This window comes from Megachile rotundata, chromosome 1 (genome assembly GCF_050947335.1).
Source record: "Megachile rotundata isolate GNS110a chromosome 1, iyMegRotu1, whole genome shotgun sequence".
Taxonomy (NCBI): Eukaryota; Metazoa; Arthropoda; class Insecta; order Hymenoptera; family Megachilidae; genus Megachile; species Megachile rotundata.
The window spans coordinates 17455729-17479538 of record NC_134983.1 but is presented as its reverse complement, the minus strand read 5'-3'; the positions used below and the strand labels follow the sequence as shown (position 1 = coordinate 17479538).

The window sequence follows — 23810 nt, the reverse complement described above, 5'->3', positions numbered from 1 at the left end:
TGTGGAACGGATCGTTGTAAAAAAAACTTGCATTTCCATTTTTGAAATCTATTTGTACACTGCGTCCTACTTTAACTTAAATACTTAGCTTAGGTACGTCTTTAGTTTCGAAAACTTTTATGTTGATATAAGATTTCGTTGAGTACCTTTGTTAGTTAAATTTCAGTGATATATATTTTTAAATTATGTTGGTACTTTATTTCGGAGAATTCAATGTTTGTGCAATATAATCTGTGGTGATGATCAGATTTCTTCATTTGTAATTTTTTAAATGACCAGATTTCTGTATTTCTAAGTTTCTCAAGGTCTACATATGAAAATTGAAAAGTTCCAGAATTTAGAAATGTGGGAATTTAAAAATTGAAAATTTGCCAATTATCGAAATACGAAAGTGCCACTAGGGAATACCCGATTAGCAATATAAATAGGTCATATATCGAGATTTCGCTAGTTCGATTGGAAAGCGAGCAAATCATGCGGTTATTATTATTTGTATCCGGCTGTACATAATCAGGATGAGCAGACATTACGTAGTCACAGCACAAAAATCACCCACAATGACATGATTATGAATGTATCCCGTGCAATAAATTCTCATGAATTTGATGCTCGTTTCCTGAAAGTCTCCTTACTTTGTTTCGCCGCTACTATATTTTAACGGAGTAGTCAATCTTGACGTTATGATATTTACGTAAGATTTTAAAGAGGACAGAAACTTGTCCACAAGACTCAAAGGAACTAGAAAACTAGTTAATTACAGTTGGGGTAATTAATGATAATGACAGGATGTCGTATCTGCAAAATGAATGTTTGATAAAGAGACTTTCATTAAACAGCATAAAACTGTGTCGAACATTAATCATTTACTTAATGTGAATGTTATTATAAATTTTCAAATATTTATGTTGCATAATACATTGATCTGATTGTATTACTCAATGTATATCTGTTAACGTTAATCATGTGTAATACCTGTGTATTATATTTGAAAGTATGTACTTTTTCGAAGTAAAAAAATATAGCAGATCAACAGGAAGCGAAATGCGTTTAGGCGGGAGAAATTGCACGATGATACAGCAGTATGGGTTAAAGTCGAAACTAGGAAGAATAAGAAGGTATGTGAAAGGCACAACACAACGATGTTTACAGTCGATAAAAAATAAAGACGTCAGTGAAAACTATAACGCACATGCTGGCTGCAACTAAACTGAAAGTAGAATATAATAAAAAATAATAATACGCCACATTATAGAAAGTTAAACAGCCTATAATGGACTATGTAGATTTGATAAAAAGATATAATTTACTTCAGAGGACGTTTCACCGATTTCAATGACCTGAAAATATGTTGTGAAAAACAACTTTGACAGAGAGTAACTTTTCTCTGTATCATATCTAGCAGTGATACGCGGAACTTTAATTAAATGACGTTCGCATTAGGCTATTTTGTCCGGCACTTGCCTAATCTGAACGCCCCCTTATGCAGGTTCATCGCAGTGCCATCTAATATATTACCGTTGAAGTGTAATCAATTAATTACTGACAAAATCCAGTCGGTACTTTACACGTGTTCATCATAGTTCAGCAGTTTGTTGTTAGATGGCGCTGTTAACAGCATTTGTGGCGGTTTTTTTAAAAGATTGTTTCTTTTTTGTATACTGATAGGCTCGCGATTTACGAACAATTTACATGTTACTATATAATAACAGTATACAATCATATAATTTAGTATGACGTTAACATGTTCTTACGTTACGTCACACTCGTGACGGGAAAGAACAAATTAATTGACGTTAGGTAATAAATAATTCTTCCTGCATTAGGTTTCAATAAACTAATTTTATTTTTAAAAGGTCGCTATGTATTACACAAATCCAATACTATGCTTGTGAATCGGTTTTCGTCAAGCTTTGGAATTGATCGACTTTAAAAATTCGTCAGCTCTGAACTCAACGTGACAACAACAGCTGGCTGGAAATCGAAAAGATTCTTGATATATAGAACCATTCGCAGAGACCGCCATAAGTTGACGATATATGAATTTTTGTTTGCATTTCGTGTAATAGCCTTCAGCGAAACTCCCTATGACTCTGCACTTCTGTCCTTTTTCCCTAGAAAAATATAAATTTCGTAACAAATCATAATTTATCTTTACAACTTGCAGTGAACAACTCCACTATACTCACAAGCACGTTTCGATGCGCACACTTTGTTTGAAATTCTCGTGGTTCACTATGTATCTCCACTCCAAATTTTTCGTTTCACCAGATTTCGGGAATACTACTTGCTCCTAAAGCAATAGCGAAACGTTCGAATCATTAAAAAATTACGGCTAGAATTTAATTACCTTAACTATAAATATATGTTCTTTTTTCGGTTCAATCATTTACCAAAGAGAGACAAAGCGGTTCCTCGTCGAGCACGTCTTTATCTTCTTTAAGTATGTCCACCTGTTAAATAAAAATGCAAATGAATGATCATGTTTATATATGATGCAATTAATGCTTCTCTGAATACTATGCTAAACTATAGAAATCTATCCGTAACGCTTAGTGACTTTATTACCGTACAATTTTGTTGTCGTGAATGATCCATCGAAACTGAAGTTCGCAATTTATATTTTAATCCTTAATTGGCAGAATTGGCGGAAGAAAATTTTTCTCGGGCGTGGAATTTTTTAATTTAGGAAATCTGAAAATTTAACAAACCTCATCGTTATTTTCGTAGTTGCGTAGATGAGGATTCTCTTGCAGTGCATTGATCACTATATCCGTCGGATAGTAAGGAGTAACTTCACAGTATGTTTTATTTTTGCATTTAGAAGCTACCTTAAAAAAGCAAGAATTATTATTTGAGGACTTAGAAATTTAAAAATTATTTAACAATAATCACAAACGCAAAGAATTTTTTAAACGATTTAATTTCTTCGTAACAATCGATTACGTTCGGGAAAGACATTGAACGATACCTTGAGAAGGAAGTGACTTGCCCGATGGAATGAAGACTTTATCACGTTGACCGTACGTTTCGCACATGAGCTGCAAAAATTAAAATATTTTATTTTTACGTGCACTGCGAAATTACTAATTAAATTTAATTAAATGTAAAAATCAAGAATACGCAACATCGCATAGAGACAGCGATGATAGACATAAATGTTATTATTAATTTAAATTACCAGTAAAAGCACAAATATGACAGTAGACATTTCAATGGCTCAACTCTGTTGTCTTCCACGACTACGTATCATCAAAAATACTATAAACTTCTAATTTGGAAATAAATATAGATAAAAATCGGAAGACGTCTAATCTTATCTGCGAATTCTACAAATACAGATTACCTAGATTATTAGGTAAAAATATTATAACGTTAAAAATCGGTAATGCACAATAAAAAAATTGAAATGATACATTTAATAAATTAATTATTTAAAGGTAATCCCACCGTCAAAAATATTCCGCTCAATTGTGTTTTGTTTCGTCATACGCGTAGATAATGCGAATCTCATTGTTGTTCTAATCTCTTTTCTTTGAACAAATCGTTTATTATTTGCGAATCAATTTCTTTATTGCGTGACAAAAATAGCAGAAATCTTCTCTCTTCTTGTCGTGTTTGGAATTCTATTGACGATTATGTTCGTTTAAGAAATTATTTATTTTGAGTTACTTATGAAAAATGATTGTCTTATTAAAAGACAAGAACGCTTACTGATTTGCTTTTCAACGATTGATCTGGTTCATAACGACGCGATGTAACTTTATATCAATAAAAGCAGATTATATCGCTTTCTACGATTTATGTTCTTTACCTGCGTCCAATAAGAAAGCTGAAAATAAATTTGATATTTGCGAATTTATTATAAAGCAAGCATTCAAGAGACCGATATAAAACGTTCATTACTTTATATTTTATTTTTAACATTGGAAAAGTCTCATTAAATTATTCGGGTCTTTGAAAGTTTGAAAATGGAGTTGATTGTAATATAACGAGAATTGTATACATAACATACATAAAATCAATCCTAACATGTTGGAAGTGTACCAAATAAAAGATCACTGGATACATTCATTGAACATCGAATGATTGATTGATTGTTAAAACTATGACGTCGATTGCTGTGGTCATCCGACCCTCATTCATCACGAACGTTGCAGCTCGTTCAACGAGAGACATACTCGTCGATTAAACAGTTTCGTTCGTCCTGCGCGTTTGCGATGTTCATGACAAACAAGCTATATACCTGGTGATATTTTATTTTATATACTTCCTGTATCATCAGTTCTTCTCTTTATTCATATATTTTTGATCACCCTATAGGTGGCTAGCCGAGTTGAAGACGTATTACAGTATAACAACTCTATGCGAAAATCAGTCTAGTGAAGTTAGACGAGTTGAGCAAAATGAGTATGTTCTCTTGGACTAAAAAAACTCGTTCTCCGAGAACGAATCGTTGAAGTGTAGGGAAAAACGGGTAACATTTGCTTCATCAAATATCCCTAGGAAAAGCGAAGTATAGACACCAAAGTGAAGTAAACCACGGTTACTGGCGTTAAACTGCTTCAGATCAGTGGATTTTGCATTGCGTCCAAAGAAAATCAGAAAGAATGTCGAAGAGGAATCCAGGGGACGAATATAGAAAAGGTTTTATTCATTTTATTTATAATCGTATCGATTACATTAGGTAAAATGAACATTTACTTCGTATCTTGCAGAACGTGTACAGTACTCTTCTCTTGATTTGTTTTCGTTATTGATTTCATGTCTACAGTCTCTGATCGTGGAAACAAAAATGTTTTAAATATATAGCTTATAGAATTGATTGTGAAACAGTTATAACAGAAAGCAATGTTCTTTGAATCATATTTCATTGTCTAAAACTTGTTTCTTACTTTTCATGTGCCATTTTCGGGTGTACGCATCCTGCAACCATGTGCCAAAGGATGCAACATATTAGTAAAAACGGAATGAATGTTAACCTTATGTAATAAAATTATCAAGTAAATATATACTGTTCTCTGTATCGTTATAAATATTTTCAGAAACATGTATGTTATGTACAAACTTGTTTATTCATTGTCAGTTGTTAACTTCATTTACTTTAAATCAATTCTAAAATTACAAGAAATCTCTACTAAGCATGTTGCTTAAATAATTCCGGTTAAAGAAATAATGTTGTTTAACTTGATCTGAACTTTGCCAGTGTTTGACGTTGTCAGGGTCAAGTGTGTACAGAGCAGAGGACTCCAGAGGCGATGACAGAGGAAGGGATCGTTCTCCACTTAGGTCAGATGATCGTTGTGAAGCTACCAATTACAGTCAGACTGATGCAAAGAAACAGAAGCTGACATTTGCATTTGGGAAGAAAGGTGGAATGGAACAGCAAAAGAAGGGGATTCAAATTAAATTAGGATCAACGTCTGTAAGTAAATATTATGTATAGAAAGATATAAGCATGTATTGTTTCTTATGAGACTATTTTACAGAAACCTACTGTAAAAGCAACACCAGTACAGAGGCCAACAGTAGCATCTGTATTTAATGCAGATGAAGAGGAAGAACCTGAAGAAATGCCAGCTGAAGCAAGGATGAGGATGAGAAATATTGGTCGTGAAACACCAACCTCTGCAGGACCAAATTCTTTTGGTAAAACAAAGCAAGGATTTTGTGATTCAAAAAAGATATTTGAAAAGACGCTCAAAAAGGCAATGGAAGAAGCAAATAAATGATTTCTTTCTTCCTATATTTGGCAATTATTGTTAATTATATTAATTTTACATGAAATGCAACAATTAATAGCGAGATCCTTGGTATGATTATATGCAAATATTTTTATCAATTTTATGCAGAAACTAGATATGAAGTTCTGCTTCGTATTTAACATCACATTTTTCAGAAATTGACTAAATATTAGCTACTTGTTAATTGTAGCTAATATTAAGACTGCACTTAAAATGTACCATTTCGTTGTATAAGTGTAAATTATGCGGACATACGTATGTACATGTAATCAAATTGTGACATGATCCTTACATTGTTCCAATTACCATTGCATTAATTTCAAATTAATTACTATTAAATTGAGAAATAACTCTTTAAAGATTATAGAAAAGGAATAAAATAATTTATCTTGTAACTTATAAACTGTATAATATAAATAAATATCTCATGATATTGATTTTGTTCTTTATTTTTATTTAAAAATTACATAGTATATTACTTCCTGTTTTGCTGGCCCTGGCGTAAATCCTAAACAGAAAAATATTGAAAAATATATATATAGTAATGTTAATATTCAATGCATTCTCATATGATAATTTTGTAGGATAATTACCCTAGGGAAATTACGGACTGGTGGAGTTCTAATACGGCGGTTCGCTTTAGATCTATTGCGAACTACTTTAGAGTGAATAGCACAAGAAACACAGTAGTGTAACTTGGCATATAATTTTGGAAGCTGGTATGCCGAATAAAAACTAGCTTCTGTTATATCTCTGACAGCAGCTGCTTCTACAATGTTTCGGATAACAAACTTCTTAATTGCCTTATCCTTTGGTACGCATCGTGCACAATTGGTACAACGAACTGGATTCACATGGCCTCTGCCATGCTTAGCACGTCCACCGTTTCTGCGCTTGCAAGTCTGCAAAATACAAAACAAAATAGCAATTAATGATGAGAATGAATGTTTATTATTACTCATTTAAGCAAACAATATTTATCATAATAATTAAATATTATATTTCTCTTATGTGAATACTTTTGGCGAATGTTCTACAATTGTTGAGATTATTGTGCTTATAAAAATTCATAATTTATTAAACTAGCACTACTGGTATTATAGAAAAAGGTTAAGTATATTAGTTTGACAACATCTAAATCACAATCCTAATATTTAAATTTTATACACTTTATATACATCATTGGTAACAGTTATTTGTCATTTTTAAAAATTTTAGAATTATAAATAAATATTCGAGGATTATAAAATGTGGTAACCACATGGTCTGTAACCATTTAACTCAATATTTCACAAACATATCACTGTTTTTTATCCAACACATAATTTGAAAATAAATTTTGTATTATTTCCTCATTAAAGTCATACAGTATAGAACTATATTGTGGGTAATATAATAGAACTAAAGAAATTGTAAATGATAAATAAGAAATAGTTACCATTTTGTCTCGTTAGCTACAGAAGAAGGATCAAAAAAGTGTTCTATGGATAACCTGTGAAGTTGATGAGTCAAATCAGACTACTTCCGGTTTTTAAGATTTATAAAATGTATATTTTGTACATGTTATATACTTGTACAATTTTTATTAATTAATTTAATATGCGTGTCAGTGATAAAGTTTGCATATTTAGAAATTTAGAATGTTGTAAATTTGAACATTTTGAGATTTAGAAATTTAAGAATTTGGAAATTCATGGACTTGATATTATGTATTGAGTAGAAACATAAATTATTAAAGTAGAAAGTTAAGAACAATGTATATTTATGTCATATATATTTTTTGATACTATGCAATAGATACATGAATATCTGCAATTGTTTTTAAATATAACATTTATATTTATAAATGACATCAAATGCAAAGCAAATACAGAAGTTATTTACTAAGTAGTATAAAACATTGTTAAGTAGAATATATTAAACATATCATACAAAAATAATAAAAATATGTATGCATTCTTTTAATTTGTATAATAAATTCTGTATTGGACGCTAACAAATCAAAAGGTTGAGATGAAGTTGTGCCCTCTAATGGTAACATTTTGAACTAAACAACCATATCAAACTGAAAAACAAGTGTTTCAGATGTAGTGTATTCGCCATTTTGAATTGGAGTCGTACGCGAAACGTTGTGTATGTGTACAAAAGCGACTCTGCACATTCAAAAACAAATATAGTATATTAGTTTTAAGACATCAAGAAGCAATAAACAATGGCAGAATATTTAGCATCGATATTTGGCACAGAAAAAGACAAGTAATATCAAATTTGAAATCTGTGAATGATTAAATTTTTCTCACTAAACACCAGCAATATTAAGTTCTTTTATTATTACAGAGTAAACTGTTCGTTTTATTTCAAAATTGGTGCCTGCCGACACGGAGATCGATGTTCAAGAATTCACAATAAACCAACATTCAGTCAGGTAAGAATTCTTCAGTTATATTAAATTTACCTAAAGTTGTATAAACGCTATTATTTCAGACATGTTTACTGCAAAACCTTTATGTAAATCCTCAAAATTCAGCAAAAAGTGCGGATGGATCTCACTGTGAGTAATATATTTATTTAAATTATATTTTACTTAATAAATCAGTTGTAATTATTGTATAAATATTTTGGTAGTGGTGGCAAATGTATCTGATGAGGAAATGCAAGAACATTATGACAATTTTTTTGAAGATGTTTTTGTTGAATGCGAAGATAAGTATGGTGAAATAGAAGAAATGAATGTATGCGATAATCTTGGTGATCATTTAGTTGGAAATGTTTACATCAAATTTCGAAGAGAAGAGGATGCTGAAAGAGCTGTAAATGATTTAAATAATAGATGGTTTGGTGGTAGACCAGTTTATGCTGAACTATCTCCAGTTACTGACTTTAGAGAAGCTTGCTGTCGTCAATATGAAATGGGGTATATATTATCTATATCTTTTCATCTTTATTAATAATATATAGTATTTAGTACAGTACAATTTTGCTATATGGCATTGATCAGGGCTACAGGAATATAATTGCAGGAACAAGCATATGAATGAATCTCGTAGTATTTAAATAATAAAACTCTGTTATTAAAATATTTAAAAATGGTTAAACTTTTAATTTTCTGGAAATGACCACAGAGGTAGCTATAAAGCAAGAGTGCACTGTATATAACTTTTAAATCCAAAATACTTAATTGGATACTGCTATAGATTTTTATTTCTACATAATAAATTTATTCTATGTATCACAAATTTAAATCTTGAAATAATTAAGATACTAAATATAGAACTTAATTGTTTCAGTGAATGTACACGGTCAGGATTCTGTAATTTCATGCACTTAAAGCCAATTTCACGAGAATTACGACGTTACTTGTATAGCCGAAAGAAAGGTGGTAAAGGTCGATCAAGATCACGTTCACGATCTCGTGGGCGTGATCGCAAACGAAGATCGCGATCTCGTGACAGGAGATCTAGATCTAAAGATCGTCGAAAAGGTAGAGATGATAAGGGTAGAGATGGACGATCCGGACGGTATTAAGTGTATTATTTTTCGGTTATAATAATCCTTTATAATAAAATAGTTTAAATTGATTCATCAATTCTTTGACTGTTTCGTCAAAGATAACGTGTTTATTAATGTTTTACTTTCATTTATTAACTATTAGTCAAACATGTACCCTATATTCAAAAATATGAAATTCTTTCAAGCAATGATAACTTTTAAGAACTACAATCTTTTTAAAAAAATAATATAATTTGATACACGCATAACTGTTCTCCATATGTGATGATTAAAGAGTTGCTGTAACATAAAGTTATGCATTGTGGAATTAGAGCAAAATTAAAAATAGTAAGAACTATTTGTTTGTGTTATAATAATGTAATTATAATTTGTGTGACAAAAATAAATTGTCATTTAAATTTGTATAAATTGCTTTGTACTCCGGATGTAAAATGAATTCTTGTAATTTTTAATGCATCAATGAACTTTCATCTAGTATATGTAAATTATAACTGAATATAATTATCACGATATAAAAAAATTTTGCATGTATAATGATAAGAATAAAAAAAATTAAAAAATAACACTTTCTTCTTTTTAAACATAGCAATATAAATTTTACCTTCAAATTGGTAAGATTTGAATACAAGAAAAATTACTTTTATGTACTTCAAACTATATTTAAGCTTACTTCCAGCAGGAAGCAATAATTACAATATACAAAAGATTGTGTTAAATGCTCACGATATAAATGTTGGTAAAAACTATGTATATATATATTCATAAACTATTACCAGATCAAATGTTTAGAAAGACTTTTGTTTTATCATCAGACAATAATAACTAAATTTCTTTCAAGTTTCTATTTGTAAATACCTATGTATTTCAAAATTATGTAGGCCAAATTACTGAATATGCTAAATTCAAGATGAAATTATGTTAATTTCGCAATATTTTATTAAAAAATGAATTGATAAATTTAAAATCTTGTCAGCTCACACCTTACATAATAAAGAATACAAAAAATTATTGAAATATACAAAACAAATAAAAGTTAAAACTTATTTAGTAAAACAGAAATTGAAAATTGTAACATCATATGGCAGTTTATACGTTTATTTAAACTGCCTTAAAACATTTCAAGCTATTTGCTTACTTTTTTAGCAAATACATTTATAAAGAAAATAAATGTATTTAACTGTAAATTGATTTTTATGAAAGAATATACTTTACAGAACTGAAATAAATTATCCAAATTTTTTTATAAATAATGTCAGAATCATTATGTAAACTGAATTATAGACATACGTGTTAATATTATAGCTGCATGTATAAAATTGTGATATGCGATTATTAATGAATAACGATATAATGAGATGCACGCAATCGCCATTTAATACAGTCGATATTATAAATCTATTTATAAACTATTGCTTCCTACTTCAAAAATGACACGAACTTCTTAACAACTTCCTTAACGTCATTGCATCGATGCACGTGTAAACATCACAATCTATTCGTGAATATCACGGATAAAATATATTATGTCAATGTAAGTCTTTCGAATTAATCAGTTTTTTTTCAAATGCTGACAATATTAAACACACATTCATTTGATCTTACAATGCTTTCACTGTCTATTTACATAGACAATACTTAAAAACATCTTAATAATTTTACAGGAATAAATGTGTCGTATTTTGCAAACATTAAAGTATAATACACAATAGACGCAGGTTTTCATTTCCCAATGACTATTAACAATTACCATTATGTAGTGTAAAAAGTATATTAAAATGGTACGATTGAGTCCGACGGAAAAGACGTATTTTGTAGTTTATTCTCATCAGAATTTCTCCAAAATATACTGTATACAATATTTTACTTTACGTATAAATATATACAGTTGTTATTATGAGAGCGCACTAGGTATCATTTAGTTACTTAGACACGAGATTGAGCAGTGCGCAACATTCTACTTCGTGTGTTTCAGAAGATATTCTACCTTCTCTTGTGTAGGTTTTTAACGTTTTTTTTGTCGTAGTATAGTGCTTGTGATATCCATTTACTTTGCGTCTAAGCACAGAGGTATAAATCGATTAATTTCTTCTCTTAAGATAACTAACAGCTTTAGTAATGTCCTGCCCACATCACTTGTATCGTGAAAATATTTACACTGTTTAGATTACTAATTAATGATTACGATACTCCAGAATAAGTTTAATAGGATATGAGATCATTGTTTAGGGGGGCTAATCAGCATAAACAATAAACTGTTGATTATCCACATCTGCAACTTCAACTTGAACAAATTGAGGTTGTTGAAGTTGAATTTGTTGTACTTGTCTTCCAATCGCATTACGTGACCTGTGGATTGGAAATTTCGTCTCATCACTTGTTCTGTTCTCAATGAAAATGTATAAATATAATAGTAATAATAATAATAATAAGAAGAAGAATAAAAATGAATATACTTACTTAGCTTTTGCATGTGTTAATATATGTGATTTTAAATTCGTTGATTGTGCAAACTTTTTGCTGCATCCGTCAAATGGACAAACATAAGGTCTATCTCCAGTATGAATTCTAACATGAGTACGAAGATTAAAGTCAAGGCTAAACCTTTTGCCACATCCTTCAAATGTACATTGAAAAGGTTTTTCCCCCGTATGAACCAACTGGTGCCTTTTCAATTTTGAGCTTTCTACAAAAGCTTTTCCACACTCTGCACATACGTGTACTCTTGGTCCATGAGTGTGCAAATGTTTACGCATTGCACTGTTATCTCTAAACATTTTTGTGCATCCTTTATGTGGGCAAGCTATAGTGCGTTCAACGCCGTCTAAAACAGGAGGCTTGCGTACTTTCAATTTGTGACCAGGTCTAGCAAATTCTGCCAACTGTTTTGGATCCGAAAGGTCAAGACCTGGCATTCCATCAGAAATGGAGCTTCCAGAGTGATTGAATTTGGCATTGGATTTACCAGTCATATATTCTGTGTAGTCTGGATCAGGCTCTGGATTTGAGCCTTCATCTGGAACATCCACCAGGTGAGGAGCTAATAGGACACTCCCTTTAACAATAACAAACAAGCAGTCCCAAACAAAAGCTACTGTATTTGTTTTTTTTTTTGCTATGTAAATTATGTACTTTTTATCATTAAATGATAATAATATAAATTCTTACCATGTAGTAAATTTATTTTCACAAATTTACATATAAAATCAAACTTATAATAATACCTTTTTCTGATTACTAAAAACTTTTTTAAAATTAGTAATTTATACCTTTTATATAAAAACCTGTTCTACTGCAAAATATTTTTGTCAATACTGTATTTAAATATAGCATAGCAAACATAAACTCCACATTAACACATCATGTACCATAAACAAGAAACCTTATTTACAAGTATCTTAAAATAAAAGAGGTAAATCAAAGAATACTATTTTAAAGAATTTTTAGCATAATTATAATGTTTGATCCATTCTTGGTAATTTACAAAATATTTATTTTAATAAAATACATTAGATAAATATTAAATACTTGAATTTTCTACATAATGTAAAATATTTAAACAGTATAATAGTATAATATGATCTTCCACTAAAAACTACTGGTACATAATGTATTAACATGACCTATACATAGACATAAAAATAACATTTTATCTATAGATTTTATATTATAAACATTAAAACATATTAAAATGTACTCTGTAATTCTGTCAATCACTTTATATAATATTGCAATCAATTAAAAATGAAATAAGCAATGTATTTGTTAATTAGTATTGCAAATTTTCTCTTTTCTCAATTATCTTGAAATGTTATACATGTATAAAATTTTATTGTGGCAAAAATTAAAATAATTTCAATTTTTAAAGCAGCTGTTTAATTACGAATTTCTTGGAAAAGGGATATAAATTTAATAATAAATGATGTAAGAAGTAAAACATTTTTCATATTAAAAAAATACATAACATTTTTTAAATAATTATCCTTCCAAAACAATCATATATACACATTTCCTTCATCAGAAGCATACAGAAACCAATACAAACAGGAAAGAAAGTGAAAATGAAATAAAATAATTTATTAAAGAGCGACAAAGATAACATGAGTACAGAGCTTTGTTCATTCTCCGCCATTATCATTCAAGAGGATAGCTCCAAGTAAAAGAAGCCATTTTCAAAATATGGCTGCCCCCTGGCAGCATAATGGCGTTCCCTCGATCAAAACAAACAACGCAAACTGTCAAAGAATTCATTGATAATAAAGAATCGGAGCATTTCGATAGTTTTTTTTGGTAAACTTGTACGAAAAGCATAGTATTGATTTGAGACCACCGGAAGTACGTACGAACCGTGTGCGTGGAGATACCCGTTGCAACAGTTTTTTTTAACGAACTAATTTCAGTGCATATTATACGAGAGTTAACAAAAGGTTAGATGTAAATGGAACGCTTACCGTCATCGGTGCCCGATGCCCACATCGTCACCGAGAATTCACCTTCGAGCGTCTTGATTTGCACTTGCTTCTGCTCCCACTTTCTAGCCTTCGTTTCCGAGCCCATCTCCCCAAAAATCGTATGATCGGACGTTCTGAATTTCGACGAACCACTCTTTCTGGCCTTCTTGGGACCCTTTCTTGATGGGCCAGGACTTGACTCGACATAAATATCGTTCTCTGGTACCGGGATCTGATCGTACACGCTCAACGGATCACTGCCGACAATTTCCTCTTGCGTCTGTAGTATGATTTCTTCGCGTCCTGGTTCTGGAAGCGTTTGAAGAGCTATCATCGGTTGTCCATCTTCTCCCTCGATAGTAGTTTCCACGGTCTCACAGGGTATTTCTACCGGTATCGTTTCTATTTCAACCTCTTGGATATCTGGTTGAATCTCCACTTCGGTTATTATGTCCGAGGACGCCATATTAATCTCCGAAGACGCCATGTTACTAATCAAAATGGCTGGCCACAGTTAGTCGCGCGCATAGACATATACAGATAGACTGCGCGCTCCGTGAAAGAAGTTGAAATTGACACAAGAGAGAGAGGATAATAATTGTGGTCGTTATTTCTCTTTCTCGTATATGTAAGTTGATAAGGGGTTGCGCATGCGTGCGATTGCTGGACAGAACTCAAATGTGAGGGGAACCGTATTGAAGGAACCCAAATTGATTGGTTGCTTGCCTGCGCATGGGTTGTACCGCCAATTATAAAAAACTATTTAAAACTCATCAATTAATGCGGATTTTTAAGTTAATACCAAATAAGCGATTATATTTTTATACAAACACACTACTTTTGTAATTTAAATATTTAGAAATGTTTAATTTATAGGCTATAAAATTTACAGATTTTACAACTTAAAGATTTACGTGTCTTCCAAGTAGAAACTTCAAATTTTTCAATGTAGAAATGTTCAAATTTTGAAATTTCGAAGTTCCAAATGTAATTTAAAAAATTTTTTTGATACATTCAAAGCGTAATCTTCCTCCTAATCATTTTTTAGTCGCTTTCCCTCACTCTTTATAATGTACAAGTGCGGGAACACTACCATGGGACTATCTTTATCTTTTAGTGTCAACTTCATCTTTCCTATAAAAGAGCGCAGTCTATCTGTGTTTATGACCGCGCGACAAGCGGCATAGTGTTAACTGATCACGTGACATATTCCTACCACTATTGTCGGTAAAGTGGTTGTCATTCAAAGCCTTATATATCCTTCCTTTTCTTGTTTTTTAATAATTCTTCAGTAAAAATGTTTATTTTGTTTTTTAAATGAATATAAGCGTTGTTCATAATTTACCAAAGTGTAATATTAATTATATTCTGTAATTAGTTATTCTGAGATCTGTCCTTTCTCTTTTTTCTATATCATTACTCCACCTGCAGGGAAAATGAAGTAATATTTTCACTTGATAGTCTTCAGTTTTGATTTGATATGTTATAAATGTGTTCTTTGCATTACTATTTCATTTACTTTTCACTTATATCGATATCTTTATTAATCTTAAAATATATTCAGATATAAAGTAATATACAAAACGATATCTATAGTGTGTATTTAGTTATTTGAATAAAAATAAAGATATAGGTTATAAATTTTAAGTTGTCATTTTCACAATGGACTTGTCAAAAATTCCAAATGACAAGAAACTATACCTTTGCAAATGGTATTTTCGAGGTAAGTGGTATATATTTATTAGAATATTTTATTTATTAGTACAAATATTTATATTATGTTTCTTGATGTGTAGTTGGATTTGCTCTTCTGCCATTTTTATGGGCTGTGAATGCTGTTTGGTTTGTCAAAGAAGCTTTTTTTGCACCACATTATGAAGAACAAAAACAAATTAAAAAATGTAAGTTTTTATGAAGAATGGAGTTTTATAGAATTCCAGAAGAGATATGTCTTTATTTCAGCATTATATTTCTTTATAAGTTTTTTGATATAATGAAAATTCTTTGAAATTTTTAATACAGTGGTAAAAAATAGTTGCTTAAGTGCCAATTATAGTTAGCTTATATAAGAAAGAAAGTAAATATGTTATATATTGATCAGTAATATTGCTCATTTAATACTGAATTTGTTAATGAATTTTCAGATGTAATATTCTCTGCAGTTGGGGCTACTTTATGGTCAGCTGCTCTTTTAGCATGGATTATCATATTTCAAACCCAAAGAGCAGCATGGGGTGAAGTAGCAGATTCTATTAGTTATATAATTCCAACAGGCATTCCTTAATGCTGTGATATAAATGTCTTTAGTTAAATTTTAATAAATATTATGTATTTTCTAACAAAAAGTTTAAAAAAGACTGTTTTGTTCATACTTGGTATTTGACTAAATAACAATCTTCAGTGTTATAAAAAAATATATTATTTATTTAAATGCAGTGAAATTAAATATTTCTAAAACTTAATAGTACATAAATTTTTAGATATACTTACAAAGTACAACTTTTTATACATTTTATCATATTTATGGAAAGCTAAAGTTACAAATACATATTTGTATAATTTGTTTATTTTCATAGTTATCCATTATTCTTTACCTGGTGAAAAAGAATAAAGTTAAACGGCTCTTATTCGTCGTCTGTACATTTGTATATCCTTGTATACTAATCTGGACAGAAACTAAAACAAATAAAAGAGTGAATTAAAATTGGAAATATGTATTTATTAGCACTTACAGATTCGGTATTTAATATAAAATAAACTTACTAATAATGCTATCATATCTGCAATCATAAGCATATAAAATACATTATGCCAACCAGCCCAACGTGACACCAAACCTGCTAATAATGGACCAACAGCAGCACCAATACTGCCTGTACCATCAATAATGGCAGTAACTGTAGCTAAAGCTTTAGAGTTATCTCCTAAACTAGGATGAGTTCCTAGGTCAGCAGACACGGCAGTTGTTATTAAGGCATATGGTCCATTTACTAATAGTCCAGCTATTAGTAATAATACTATGTTGATTCCCAAACTCGTGCTTCCAACATAGTCATATATAAACAACTGTATAATAAATCATAAAAAATGATAGACTACAGAAGTAAAGAATTACTAATCTAATATTTTTTAATATTGTAGTTAACGAATTAAAAAATTATGAACTAATTTTTAAACATTTTTAATATGGACTGAACAAAATAATACATACCACAGGAACTGCAAATCCAAGCATAACGGCACACGTTAAAGCGCTCATGCCGCTATAATCGGATAAGACACCAGCTGCTATTGCACCTGCAATACCGCCTACGTCAAATAAAGTGGAGATATCTGCACTTAATGTTGCACCGTAGGTAGCTAAAAAAAATAAAAATATATATAGTAACTGTTAATATAACATGCTAACATATAATTATGATTCAGTATAATTCACTAACTTGAAGCTGCAATATATAATGGCAACCAGTACAGGAATGTGTAGCTTACAAGTTTTGCAAAAAATAAAGAAAGCGAATATTCTATGACTCCAGGTATAGACAAAGCTCCTATAAATCCAATTGCATTTCCTCTATGAGATTCTTGTACATGTCTTTGTCTTGGTAATATTGGACTAGTTTCAGATCGCAAACTTGCCAAATCCTTTCAAAAAATGCATAAGGATAAATAATTAATAAAAAAAATATATATATATAACATTTTTTTTATAACGAATATTACAGAAATTATATAAATATTAAAGTAATATAAATAATGGAATGCAGTTCATGTTAATGCAGTTAAATAAAGTCCAGTATTCATTGTTAAAAAAAAAAACAAAGCATGCACTTACATCAACATTAACTTGTTCGTGGTAGACACAGCGATAGACGAGACGCTAAGTACAGCAAATGAAATACGTTTAGTGAGCATATAGTACATCGACAAACAAAGAGAATAAAAAGGTATACATAACTTATTAAAGAATTACGTAATTTCGAAATTAAGGAGTTAATGAAGACTTAAAAAGATACAGCTATTAAAACAAGGAAAGATAAAATTAATGCTGACTCATAACACTTTAAATTGTATGCATGAAATGTTCTAAATAAATTTTCATGCTTACATTCCAATACTAGATAACAAAAAATTATATATAATTATTATTCATACATAACATGCTAGTAGTTACAGAAAATTTTATTGAAAGTATTTTTAACTCACATCTTCACCATCATTACATGACTGCTCACAATCTTCTGCTCCACTGTCTTCATCTGAAGTATGAGTTGCATCAAATTTTCTAAATCTAGGAGAAATAGGTGGAACAAACCCAATATCTATAGGATTGGGTATTAGAAAAAGAAATATTATAAATCCCACAACACCCATTACAGCTCCAGGTACCATAAAACTTAGACCCCAATCAGATTCCACAAATTCAGCAGCAATTAAACTACCCAAAATATTTCCCAGAGAGGTGTGAGAATTCCATATGCCAAAGATTAAGCCTCTTTTTCTTTTTCCAAACCAATTTCCTACAACTGTAACTACTCCAGGCCAACCTGATGTTTGGAAGACACCACCAACTGCCTGAACAAAATAATAATGATAATACCCATATGTGAACAAATAAAAAATTATCTTTTAAATATTTACCTGTACTAAAACAAAATACCACAAGCTATGGATATTGTATGGTCTAGCAATACCAAACAGATAACAAGATATACCTGATGCAAGCATACCGAATGCAAGGAAATAGCGTAAATTTACTCTTTCTGCTATAAAACCACTGTATAAATAAATATAAAATTATTATCAAAATAATATTTATGATTTATATATCATATATAAGCTCACTTTAAAGTGTCACCTGAGGAACATGGCTGCAGCATATGTAAACAGGAATGCTGAATCTAATATGCCAAGCAATGCTGGAGCATCCTCAGTATCTACAAATATTATATTTTACTTAAACAAGATTATCAATTAAATTTTGATCAGATATTTTAATTCATAAAATTATATTTACCAAATGGAGCCCAATCACACCATGTATCTCGATTAGTACTATTAATAACAATGTTTGGAGGTGGTGATAAACTGCTACAATTGAAACTTAATACATTTTTTACAACTGATATTGGTTTTCGTGTCATATGATAGCAGGTATATGCCAAATATGTTAAGGCTAAGATACCACCTTGATGCCATGCCATGCGATTGACACGGCGATAAGAACAACATTTTGAAGATGTATGTTGTAATATTTGAATACCCCATGGTTGATCTCTTACTAAACCACTCATACTTATTGAATTAAACTTCTTTTTTATCAACTGATGTATTATTATGAATATTACAAATATTTTAGCTTTTAAAGAAGATCTACTGCTTTGTAAGTTTATTTGTACTTTTTTAATTTAATTTTTATCTTTTTATAAATCACTGCATGTGTTGTCTGTATCATTTAAAATACAAAATATTTCCATTCCTTTATATTAATACTTTAGAAAGAATCACAGAAAATATTGTGCATTTTTTTTACATAAATGTTTTAAATCAATAATTAATCACACAAATTTTCATTTATATACAATTCCACTTATCAATCACAGTATAATTACTTCAACAGATATAACATTGATATATAAGACTATTCACAATACTATTATTAAATACTTCTAATTTTATGTTATCACAAAGAAAATTGAAAATAGCAGTATCAATATCAATACTTTATATTCTCTTTGATTTCCTCAATGTCATATTTATACATAATTATTGCACTTATCTTTTTCACTGATATTTCTATCACGTCCACAGTTTTAATTTATCTACAGAAGATTGGTATTCATATGGGAACCATAATTAAAAGCTGTATAAATTAGATAAGGGAACAGCTATGATTCATAACCTACAACAAAGAAAACAAAGCTATATACAATATTATCACTTATGAACATATAATTGTAATGTTGTTTAAATTGTATACATTATATTGTCATATTATTATATTTTCACTAATATTAAAAAGTTATTAAATTATAACACTATGAATCAAATGGAATGTTTACTTTTGTATATAAATGAGAAACAACATATAGTTACGCGTAAGCAATGAACATATGTTTTAGCTGGACGTATTATATACATACGTAGCTTTTTTTGAATATAGTAACATATGTAATATTGAAGTCGTAAAAAACATCAATGTTTCGCGCAACTTGAAATAAGCTCAGCACTTGCAATTCCTCTTTCATGAATCACTTTCTACTCTATTACTTGCATACATGGCGAACAAAAATATATGAAGAGAGAAAAGAAGCGATGACGTTAGAAAGATGTACCGAACAAAAATTTACTGGATATATGTGCACGGCGTTACAATCGTCTTAAAAGCACATGCGCGTTGCTCTTGGTTACGAGGTATGTTTTAACTAATCAGAATTAATATGCGCAGAAGGAACAAAAATTTGTGATTCATAATCTTCTCTTGTAAATTAATTGTACAGTGTTTTTTTTTTATAATGTAAGTAACATTTTATATACATATATATGCTATGTGTGTATATATGTGTATTATTGAGTTTTTCCATTTTTTGTTTAAGAAATAACATTTTTCAAAATGATTTTAAAATTGTAATTAAATAAATTTTTATAGGCAAATTCATAATATTAGGCAGAATAAACGATAATAAAACAAAATATTGAAATAAGAAGAAAAACAGTGTTGATATTTCATTATACTGAAACATTATGTATATCAAAATTATGTTTTGCTTATCTGTTTATCATTTAATTCTGTATTATAGATATGATGATTTCTGATGATTATGAAGCTATCATTCAATGGCATCCAGAAATGATATTAGTTTCTAAAAACCCTATGACATGGCAAGGGTTTATAGTAATTCCTTGTAATTCAAATTCAAAACAAAATATTCGAATCAAATTAAAATTGATTGTACCAAATTATCCTTCACTATGTAATGCAGAAATTAATTTTGGTAGAGAAATAACACTTATACGCAATAAAGAATTTAGACAGAGGATTAAAAGCTTAACACAAAGTACAATCAAAGTATCAGTATTTTTAAGACAATTACAGTCATTAATAGTGAGTGTTGTAATTTTATAGAACATTGTCTATGGCATATTTGATGTTATTACATGTAATAATAATAATAATAATATATTTAAACAGACTAATTTTATAAATACAACTCATATCATTGAAAATGATGAATATGAGGCAACAAATAATAAAGTAGATGAAATGTTACAAGAATTACAGGATGTACTTCAAACTCCATCTGTAGGTATAATATTTACAGTAAAATGACAAATAAGATAATCTTTTATTAATTTTGTCAGAAATAATTGAACAAGATAGATATGAAAATTATATTGTTAAAGGAAGTTAAGATATTAGCTGACAATACCTTAAATACTATTAAATTATCTTTGGGAAATGTGGCTATAAAATTACAAAAAACAAAATATGGAATTTATCCATGGACAGTTATTGACTCAGATTTACCTGAGATACCTGCATTTGGACCCTTTCAAAATAATATATCAACATTACTTGTAGCAAGAAATAAACTTAAGTTGCAAGTGGAAATGCTTGAAAAAGTTTGGTCTAATCTGAAGCAAATTGATGAGTAAGCACATGAATTTATTTAATAAGCATTTTCTTTTATATTTTTAGTTTAAACCACATGAGATTTTTGAATAAGCAGGAATTGTTGTGTAATGGATCCATTGCAACCAAAGCCATGTCATCTTTACCGACGAATTTATTTAACACCCTCATTATCAATGTTTATTAAAATAGATCCTTTAAATCCTATGGATTTACCAGAAATTAAATTTATGGGTAGCGAAACAGAAATTGAATTAAAAAAGGAACTTGTTTCTAAGAATTTACATGTATGTAACATAAATATCAACATTAATTTTTAACTATTTTATATTAAACTCTGTATTACAATGTAACAATTCTAAATATTGTGATTTTTTTAGAATTGGAATTCAAGTTTAAACATTATAGATAATTTAATGATGTTATTAAATTTAAATACATTTCCCAGAAAAGAAAAAAAAGAAATTTTTCTGGATGAGAGTACTATTGTTACAGATGAAGAATGTTGTATTTGTTTTTCTTTAGAGTTAGATGATAAAAATTTACCTGATAAAATTTGTAACAATGAAAAATGTAAAAGACATTTTCATACATCTTGTTTGCTACAGGTATATTTGAATAAACATAAAATAATTTTTAATTTAAGATATTTAAAACCGACACAATATTAACTAATATTTATTTCACTTTTTAGTGGCTACAAGCAGTTGCTGGTAATCATATTGTATTTGATCATATACATGGTACATGCCCTAATTGCCAAGAAAGCATATCATGTTGCATTAAATAGGAAAATTAAAACATTAAAAATTATCCAATGCAATATTTTTTTAACTTATTATTCAAATACATATATATGCATACAATTCATACTTACTGCCCATTGTTTAACAGAATTGTTAAATTCATGATTACCACATATTAAAATTAATGTTGTGTTGGCAATACAATCTTTAAGTACTTCAGAAACTGATGTGTTACTTAATCTACCAGATTGTATATTTATACCATGAAGATCATAAGCATTACCTAAAATGTAAAAAGAATACCAAAGCTTTAATTAAGTATACTTTCTTTTATAAATAAGTATTATCACCAAAAAATACTATAAAAAGTATGTACACCAAAGATTTGATATATTTTGATAATATCAATTAATAATATTATACTTTATATTTTTAAAAATAAATATAATACTTAAAATACATAACTTACTATGCAATTGTGATATATATAATGTACATTTAAAATTCCAGTAATCTGTTAAGGCCTGTAATTCTTTTTTCAAGGGAATCTGTGATATATTTTGAAATCCACCAATAAGATGAACCCTTGTTTCCTCTAATTCATTATTTACAATTGAATTTGCTAGAGAATAAACTGCTGTTATTCCAGATCCCATAGTAAACATGATAATTTTCTGAAAACTAAAATAATTATTAGTTATATGTAAATAATATTCTATGTTTAATTTATTAATAATAAACAAATGTTACATATATTATTCAAAGCAATTTGTACTTAATATAGAACTAATAAAAATTGATGCAGTAATTAAATTGATTATAATTTCACAATCCACATACCTGTTACACTCATATTTAAGATCTCCATAAGGTCCTCTTACATTAATTTGATGACCAACTGTTATATTTCTTAAATGAGTACTAAATTTTCCATTAAGATAAAGTCTAATTAAAAATTCAATACTATCATCTGTAAAAGAAATTGGTGTGAATGGTTTGGTAATGTCATTTAGATGTAACATAACATGTTGCCCTGGATAAATTAATATTTTCTTATTATTGCTTGAATTGTTTTCTGTAAATAATAAACAGCTATTATTAATAATAAATGTGGCTTAAATAGACTACAGATGTTTATGCATTTATATTATATAAAAAGCTACAAAAGATATATAAATTATAAAATGTAAAAAAGATAGCATAATATTTCTGATAACAAATGTTTCAAAGAAGAAAATATTAAATAAAAATACAGAAAGAAATCTATAGTGTAGTCTAATTATAAATTATGAAGTGAACTAATATTTTTATACCTTGATATTTCAGAAAAAGTAGAATGTAACCATCAGAAATCTCCTTTATATTAGTGACTACAAAGTTTTTGTATAAATATGGACACAATAGATTTTCTTTATTTTGTATTTTTACATTTTGCTTTTTTCTTCTGTAATATTCTTCAAGTAGCTTTTTATGTATATCGAAAATGCAAGGGTCACATGCATTATGACAGCAATCTTCCTCCGATGGAGTTGCTGGTCTGCTATTCTCACTGTCACTTTCAAGATACATACTAATACATGAAACAGTTTTTTTATGTATTACACACACATATTGCGGATAATCAGCTGTTAGCCGTCCAAAATATTTCGAAATATTAACCTGTACAACTTTTGTAGAATTTTCTACAATATGAAACTAATATGTAACTCATAAAGATAAATTATGAATTTCAATA

General features: G+C 29.2%; 8 protein-coding genes across 29 annotated transcripts; 4 read left to right on the top strand and 4 right to left on the bottom strand.

Annotated features, from left to right (window-relative positions):
- Positions 1 to 1819: 1819 nt before the first annotated feature.
- On the bottom strand, positions 1820 to 4357 carry spz (Spaetzle domain-containing protein). 6 transcript variants are annotated; one of them, XM_076529780.1, is made up of 9 exons: positions 4013 to 4357; positions 3712 to 3829; positions 3448 to 3623; positions 3179 to 3343; positions 2969 to 3038; positions 2709 to 2824; positions 2391 to 2450; positions 2187 to 2290; positions 1820 to 2111 (listed from the first exon to the last, which is right to left on the bottom strand). In XM_076529780.1, exons 4-9 carry the CDS (start codon positions 3206 to 3208, stop codon positions 1904 to 1906), a joined length of 588 nt encoding a protein of 195 aa, XP_076385895.1. In that variant the 5' UTR covers positions 3209 to 3343; positions 3448 to 3623; positions 3712 to 3829; positions 4013 to 4357; the 3' UTR covers positions 1820 to 1903. The 6 variants fall into 6 exon arrangements, with proteins under 6 accessions (XP_076385895.1, XP_076385887.1, XP_076385898.1 ...); XM_076529772.1 differs by having other exon boundaries at positions 3179 to 3326; XM_076529783.1 differs by having other exon boundaries at positions 3179 to 3326; positions 3904 to 4024.
- Positions 4358 to 4489: 132 nt separating this feature from the next.
- LOC100877215 (PEST proteolytic signal-containing nuclear protein) lies at positions 4490 to 6178 on the top strand. Its single transcript, XM_003704860.3, has 3 exons — positions 4490 to 4644; positions 5220 to 5422; positions 5487 to 6178. Exons 1-3 carry the CDS (start codon positions 4608 to 4610, stop codon positions 5727 to 5729), a joined length of 483 nt encoding a protein of 160 aa, XP_003704908.1. The 5' UTR covers positions 4490 to 4607; the 3' UTR covers positions 5730 to 6178.
- Positions 6175 to 14434, bottom strand: LOC100877551 (ribosomal protein S26). Of its 9 annotated transcripts, none has more exons than XM_076529694.1 (3): positions 13700 to 13822; positions 6335 to 6643; positions 6175 to 6249 (listed from the first exon to the last, which is right to left on the bottom strand). In XM_076529694.1, the coding sequence occupies exons 1-3, from the start codon at positions 13703 to 13705 to the stop codon at positions 6217 to 6219; spliced, it is 348 nt and encodes a 115-aa protein (XP_076385809.1). In that variant the 5' UTR covers positions 13706 to 13822; the 3' UTR covers positions 6175 to 6216. The 9 variants fall into 9 exon arrangements, with proteins under 9 accessions (XP_076385809.1, XP_003704911.1, XP_012144363.1 ...); XM_003704863.3 differs by lacking the exon at positions 13700 to 13822 and adding an exon at positions 7180 to 7326; XM_012288973.2 differs by lacking the exon at positions 13700 to 13822 and adding an exon at positions 7015 to 7038.
- On the top strand, positions 7856 to 9319 carry U2af38 (U2 small nuclear riboprotein auxiliary factor 38). The gene is made up of 5 exons (XM_003704869.3): positions 7856 to 7997; positions 8079 to 8166; positions 8226 to 8292; positions 8367 to 8655; positions 9029 to 9319. The coding sequence occupies exons 1-5, from the start codon at positions 7954 to 7956 to the stop codon at positions 9264 to 9266; spliced, it is 726 nt and encodes a 241-aa protein (XP_003704917.1). The 5' UTR covers positions 7856 to 7953; the 3' UTR covers positions 9267 to 9319.
- Positions 14435 to 14999: 565 nt separating the features above from the next.
- On the bottom strand, positions 15000 to 19977 carry MFS16 (major facilitator superfamily transporter 16). Of its 6 annotated transcripts, XR_013037583.1 has the most exons (11): positions 19759 to 19897; positions 18714 to 19598; positions 18555 to 18633; positions 18338 to 18473; positions 17903 to 18271; positions 17532 to 17576; positions 17140 to 17341; positions 16911 to 17059; positions 16463 to 16765; positions 16190 to 16375; positions 15000 to 15124 (listed from the first exon to the last, which is right to left on the bottom strand). XR_013037583.1 is itself a non-coding variant. In XM_076529593.1 (10 exons), exons 2-10 carry the CDS (start codon positions 18988 to 18990, stop codon positions 16313 to 16315), a joined length of 1623 nt encoding a protein of 540 aa, XP_076385708.1. In that variant the 5' UTR covers positions 18991 to 19598; positions 19840 to 19977; the 3' UTR covers positions 16101 to 16312. The 6 variants fall into 6 exon arrangements, 5 of the variants coding, with proteins under 5 accessions (XP_076385708.1, XP_003704934.1, XP_076385712.1 ...); XM_076529593.1 differs by lacking the exon at positions 15000 to 15124 and having other exon boundaries at positions 16101 to 16375; positions 19840 to 19977; XM_003704886.3 differs by lacking the exon at positions 15000 to 15124 and having other exon boundaries at positions 16101 to 16375.
- Positions 15124 to 16410, top strand: pen-2 (presenilin enhancer, gamma-secretase subunit). The gene is made up of 3 exons (XM_003704895.3): positions 15124 to 15422; positions 15496 to 15600; positions 15844 to 16410. The coding sequence occupies exons 1-3, from the start codon at positions 15362 to 15364 to the stop codon at positions 15981 to 15983; spliced, it is 306 nt and encodes a 101-aa protein (XP_003704943.1). The 5' UTR covers positions 15124 to 15361; the 3' UTR covers positions 15984 to 16410.
- On the top strand, positions 19976 to 22298 carry Fancl (E3 ubiquitin-protein ligase Fancl). 3 transcript variants are annotated; one of them, XM_012288975.2, is made up of 7 exons: positions 19976 to 20110; positions 20497 to 20801; positions 20889 to 20999; positions 21101 to 21348; positions 21427 to 21616; positions 21710 to 21937; positions 22024 to 22298. In XM_012288975.2, the coding sequence occupies exons 1-7, from the start codon at positions 20026 to 20028 to the stop codon at positions 22117 to 22119; spliced, it is 1263 nt and encodes a 420-aa protein (XP_012144365.2). In that variant the 5' UTR covers positions 19976 to 20025; the 3' UTR covers positions 22120 to 22298. The 3 variants fall into 3 exon arrangements, with proteins under 3 accessions (XP_012144365.2, XP_012144366.2, XP_012144367.2); XM_012288976.2 differs by having other exon boundaries at positions 20090 to 20213; XM_012288977.2 differs by lacking the exon at positions 19976 to 20110 and adding an exon at positions 20395 to 20413.
- On the bottom strand, positions 21992 to 23644 carry LOC100879856 (NADH-cytochrome b5 reductase-like). Of its 2 annotated transcripts, none has more exons than XM_012288974.2 (4): positions 23389 to 23644; positions 22916 to 23150; positions 22545 to 22756; positions 21992 to 22358 (listed from the first exon to the last, which is right to left on the bottom strand). In XM_012288974.2, the coding sequence occupies exons 1-4, from the start codon at positions 23642 to 23644 to the stop codon at positions 22168 to 22170; spliced, it is 894 nt and encodes a 297-aa protein (XP_012144364.2). In that variant the 3' UTR covers positions 21992 to 22167. The 2 variants fall into 2 exon arrangements, with proteins under 2 accessions (XP_012144364.2, XP_076385854.1); XM_076529739.1 differs by having other exon boundaries at positions 22916 to 23045.
- Positions 23645 to 23810: the final 166 nt, after the last annotated feature.

What these genes read in the sequence shown, in the direction of transcription:
- spz (XM_076529769.1), bottom strand. Translation starts at nt 4,068, where the DNA reads ATGTATCCAGTGATCTTTTATTTGGTACACTTCCAACATGTTAGGATT. An exon ending in CATGTTAGGATTGATTTTAT is followed by an intron (nt 3,039 to 4,012) that starts GTATGTTATGTA and finishes TAATTTTTGCAG; the next exon opens with CTCATGTGCGAAACGTACGG. An exon ending in AACCGCTTTGTCTCTCTTTG is followed by an intron (nt 2,291 to 2,390) that starts GTAAATGATTGA and finishes CTATTGCTTTAG; the next exon opens with GAGCAAGTAGTATTCCCGAA.
- LOC100877215 (XM_003704860.3), top strand. Translation starts at nt 4,608, where the DNA reads ATGTCGAAGAGGAATCCAGGGGACGAATATAGAAAAG. An exon ending in AGGGGACGAATATAGAAAAG is followed by an intron (nt 4,645 to 5,219) that starts GTTTTATTCATT and finishes TGACGTTGTCAG; the next exon opens with GGTCAAGTGTGTACAGAGCA. An exon ending in TTAAATTAGGATCAACGTCT is followed by an intron (nt 5,423 to 5,486) that starts GTAAGTAAATAT and finishes ACTATTTTACAG; the next exon opens with AAACCTACTGTAAAAGCAAC.
- U2af38 (XM_003704869.3), top strand. Translation starts at nt 7,954, where the DNA reads ATGGCAGAATATTTAGCATCGATATTTGGCACAGAAAAAGACAA. An exon ending in ATAAACCAACATTCAGTCAG is followed by an intron (nt 8,167 to 8,225) that starts GTAAGAATTCTT and finishes CTATTATTTCAG; the next exon opens with ACATGTTTACTGCAAAACCT. An exon ending in TGTCGTCAATATGAAATGGG is followed by an intron (nt 8,656 to 9,028) that starts GTATATATTATC and finishes TAATTGTTTCAG; the next exon opens with TGAATGTACACGGTCAGGAT.
- pen-2 (XM_003704895.3), top strand. Translation starts at nt 15,362, where the DNA reads ATGGACTTGTCAAAAATTCCAAATGACAAGAAACTATACCTTTGCAAA. An exon ending in TTGCAAATGGTATTTTCGAG is followed by an intron (nt 15,423 to 15,495) that starts GTAAGTGGTATA and finishes CTTGATGTGTAG; the next exon opens with TTGGATTTGCTCTTCTGCCA. An exon ending in ACAAAAACAAATTAAAAAAT is followed by an intron (nt 15,601 to 15,843) that starts GTAAGTTTTTAT and finishes ATGAATTTTCAG; the next exon opens with ATGTAATATTCTCTGCAGTT.
- LOC100879856 (XM_012288974.2), bottom strand. Translation starts at nt 23,644, where the DNA reads ATGTATCTTGAAAGTGACAGTGAGAATAGCAGACCAGCAACTCCATCG. An exon ending in ACTTTTTCTGAAATATCAAG is followed by an intron (nt 23,151 to 23,388) that starts GTATAAAAATAT and finishes TATTATTTACAG; the next exon opens with AAAACAATTCAAGCAATAAT. An exon ending in CTTAAATATGAGTGTAACAG is followed by an intron (nt 22,757 to 22,915) that starts GTATGTGGATTG and finishes TAATTATTTTAG; the next exon opens with TTTTCAGAAAATTATCATGT.
- MFS16 (XM_076529593.1), bottom strand. Translation starts at nt 18,990, where the DNA reads ATGAGTGGTTTAGTAAGAGATCAACCATGGGGTATTCAAATATTACAA. An exon ending in ACGAACAAGTTAATGTTGAT is followed by an intron (nt 17,342 to 17,531) that starts GTAAGTGCATGC and finishes ATTTTTTGAAAG; the next exon opens with GATTTGGCAAGTTTGCGATC. An exon ending in CAGATATGATAGCATTATTA is followed by an intron (nt 16,376 to 16,462) that starts GTAAGTTTATTT and finishes TATTTGTTTTAG; the next exon opens with TTTCTGTCCAGATTAGTATA.
- Fancl (XM_012288975.2), top strand. Translation starts at nt 20,026, where the DNA reads ATGTACCGAACAAAAATTTACTGGATATATGTGCACGGCGTTACAATC. An exon ending in AATCTGAAGCAAATTGATGA is followed by an intron (nt 21,349 to 21,426) that starts GTAAGCACATGA and finishes TTGAATAAGCAG; the next exon opens with GAATTGTTGTGTAATGGATC. An exon ending in TTGTTTCTAAGAATTTACAT is followed by an intron (nt 21,617 to 21,709) that starts GTATGTAACATA and finishes TGATTTTTTTAG; the next exon opens with AATTGGAATTCAAGTTTAAA.
- LOC100877551 (XM_012288971.2), bottom strand. Translation starts at nt 14,186, where the DNA reads ATGGCGTCTTCGGAGATTAATATGGCGTCCTCGGACATAATAACCGAA. An exon ending in GGCATCGGGCACCGATGACG is followed by an intron (nt 12,304 to 13,699) that starts GTAAGCGTTCCA and finishes TTATTGTTAAAG; the next exon opens with GGAGTGTCCTATTAGCTCCT. An exon ending in TTAACACATGCAAAAGCTAA is followed by an intron (nt 11,631 to 11,708) that starts GTAAGTATATTC and finishes CATTGAGAACAG; the next exon opens with AACAAGTGATGAGACGAAAT.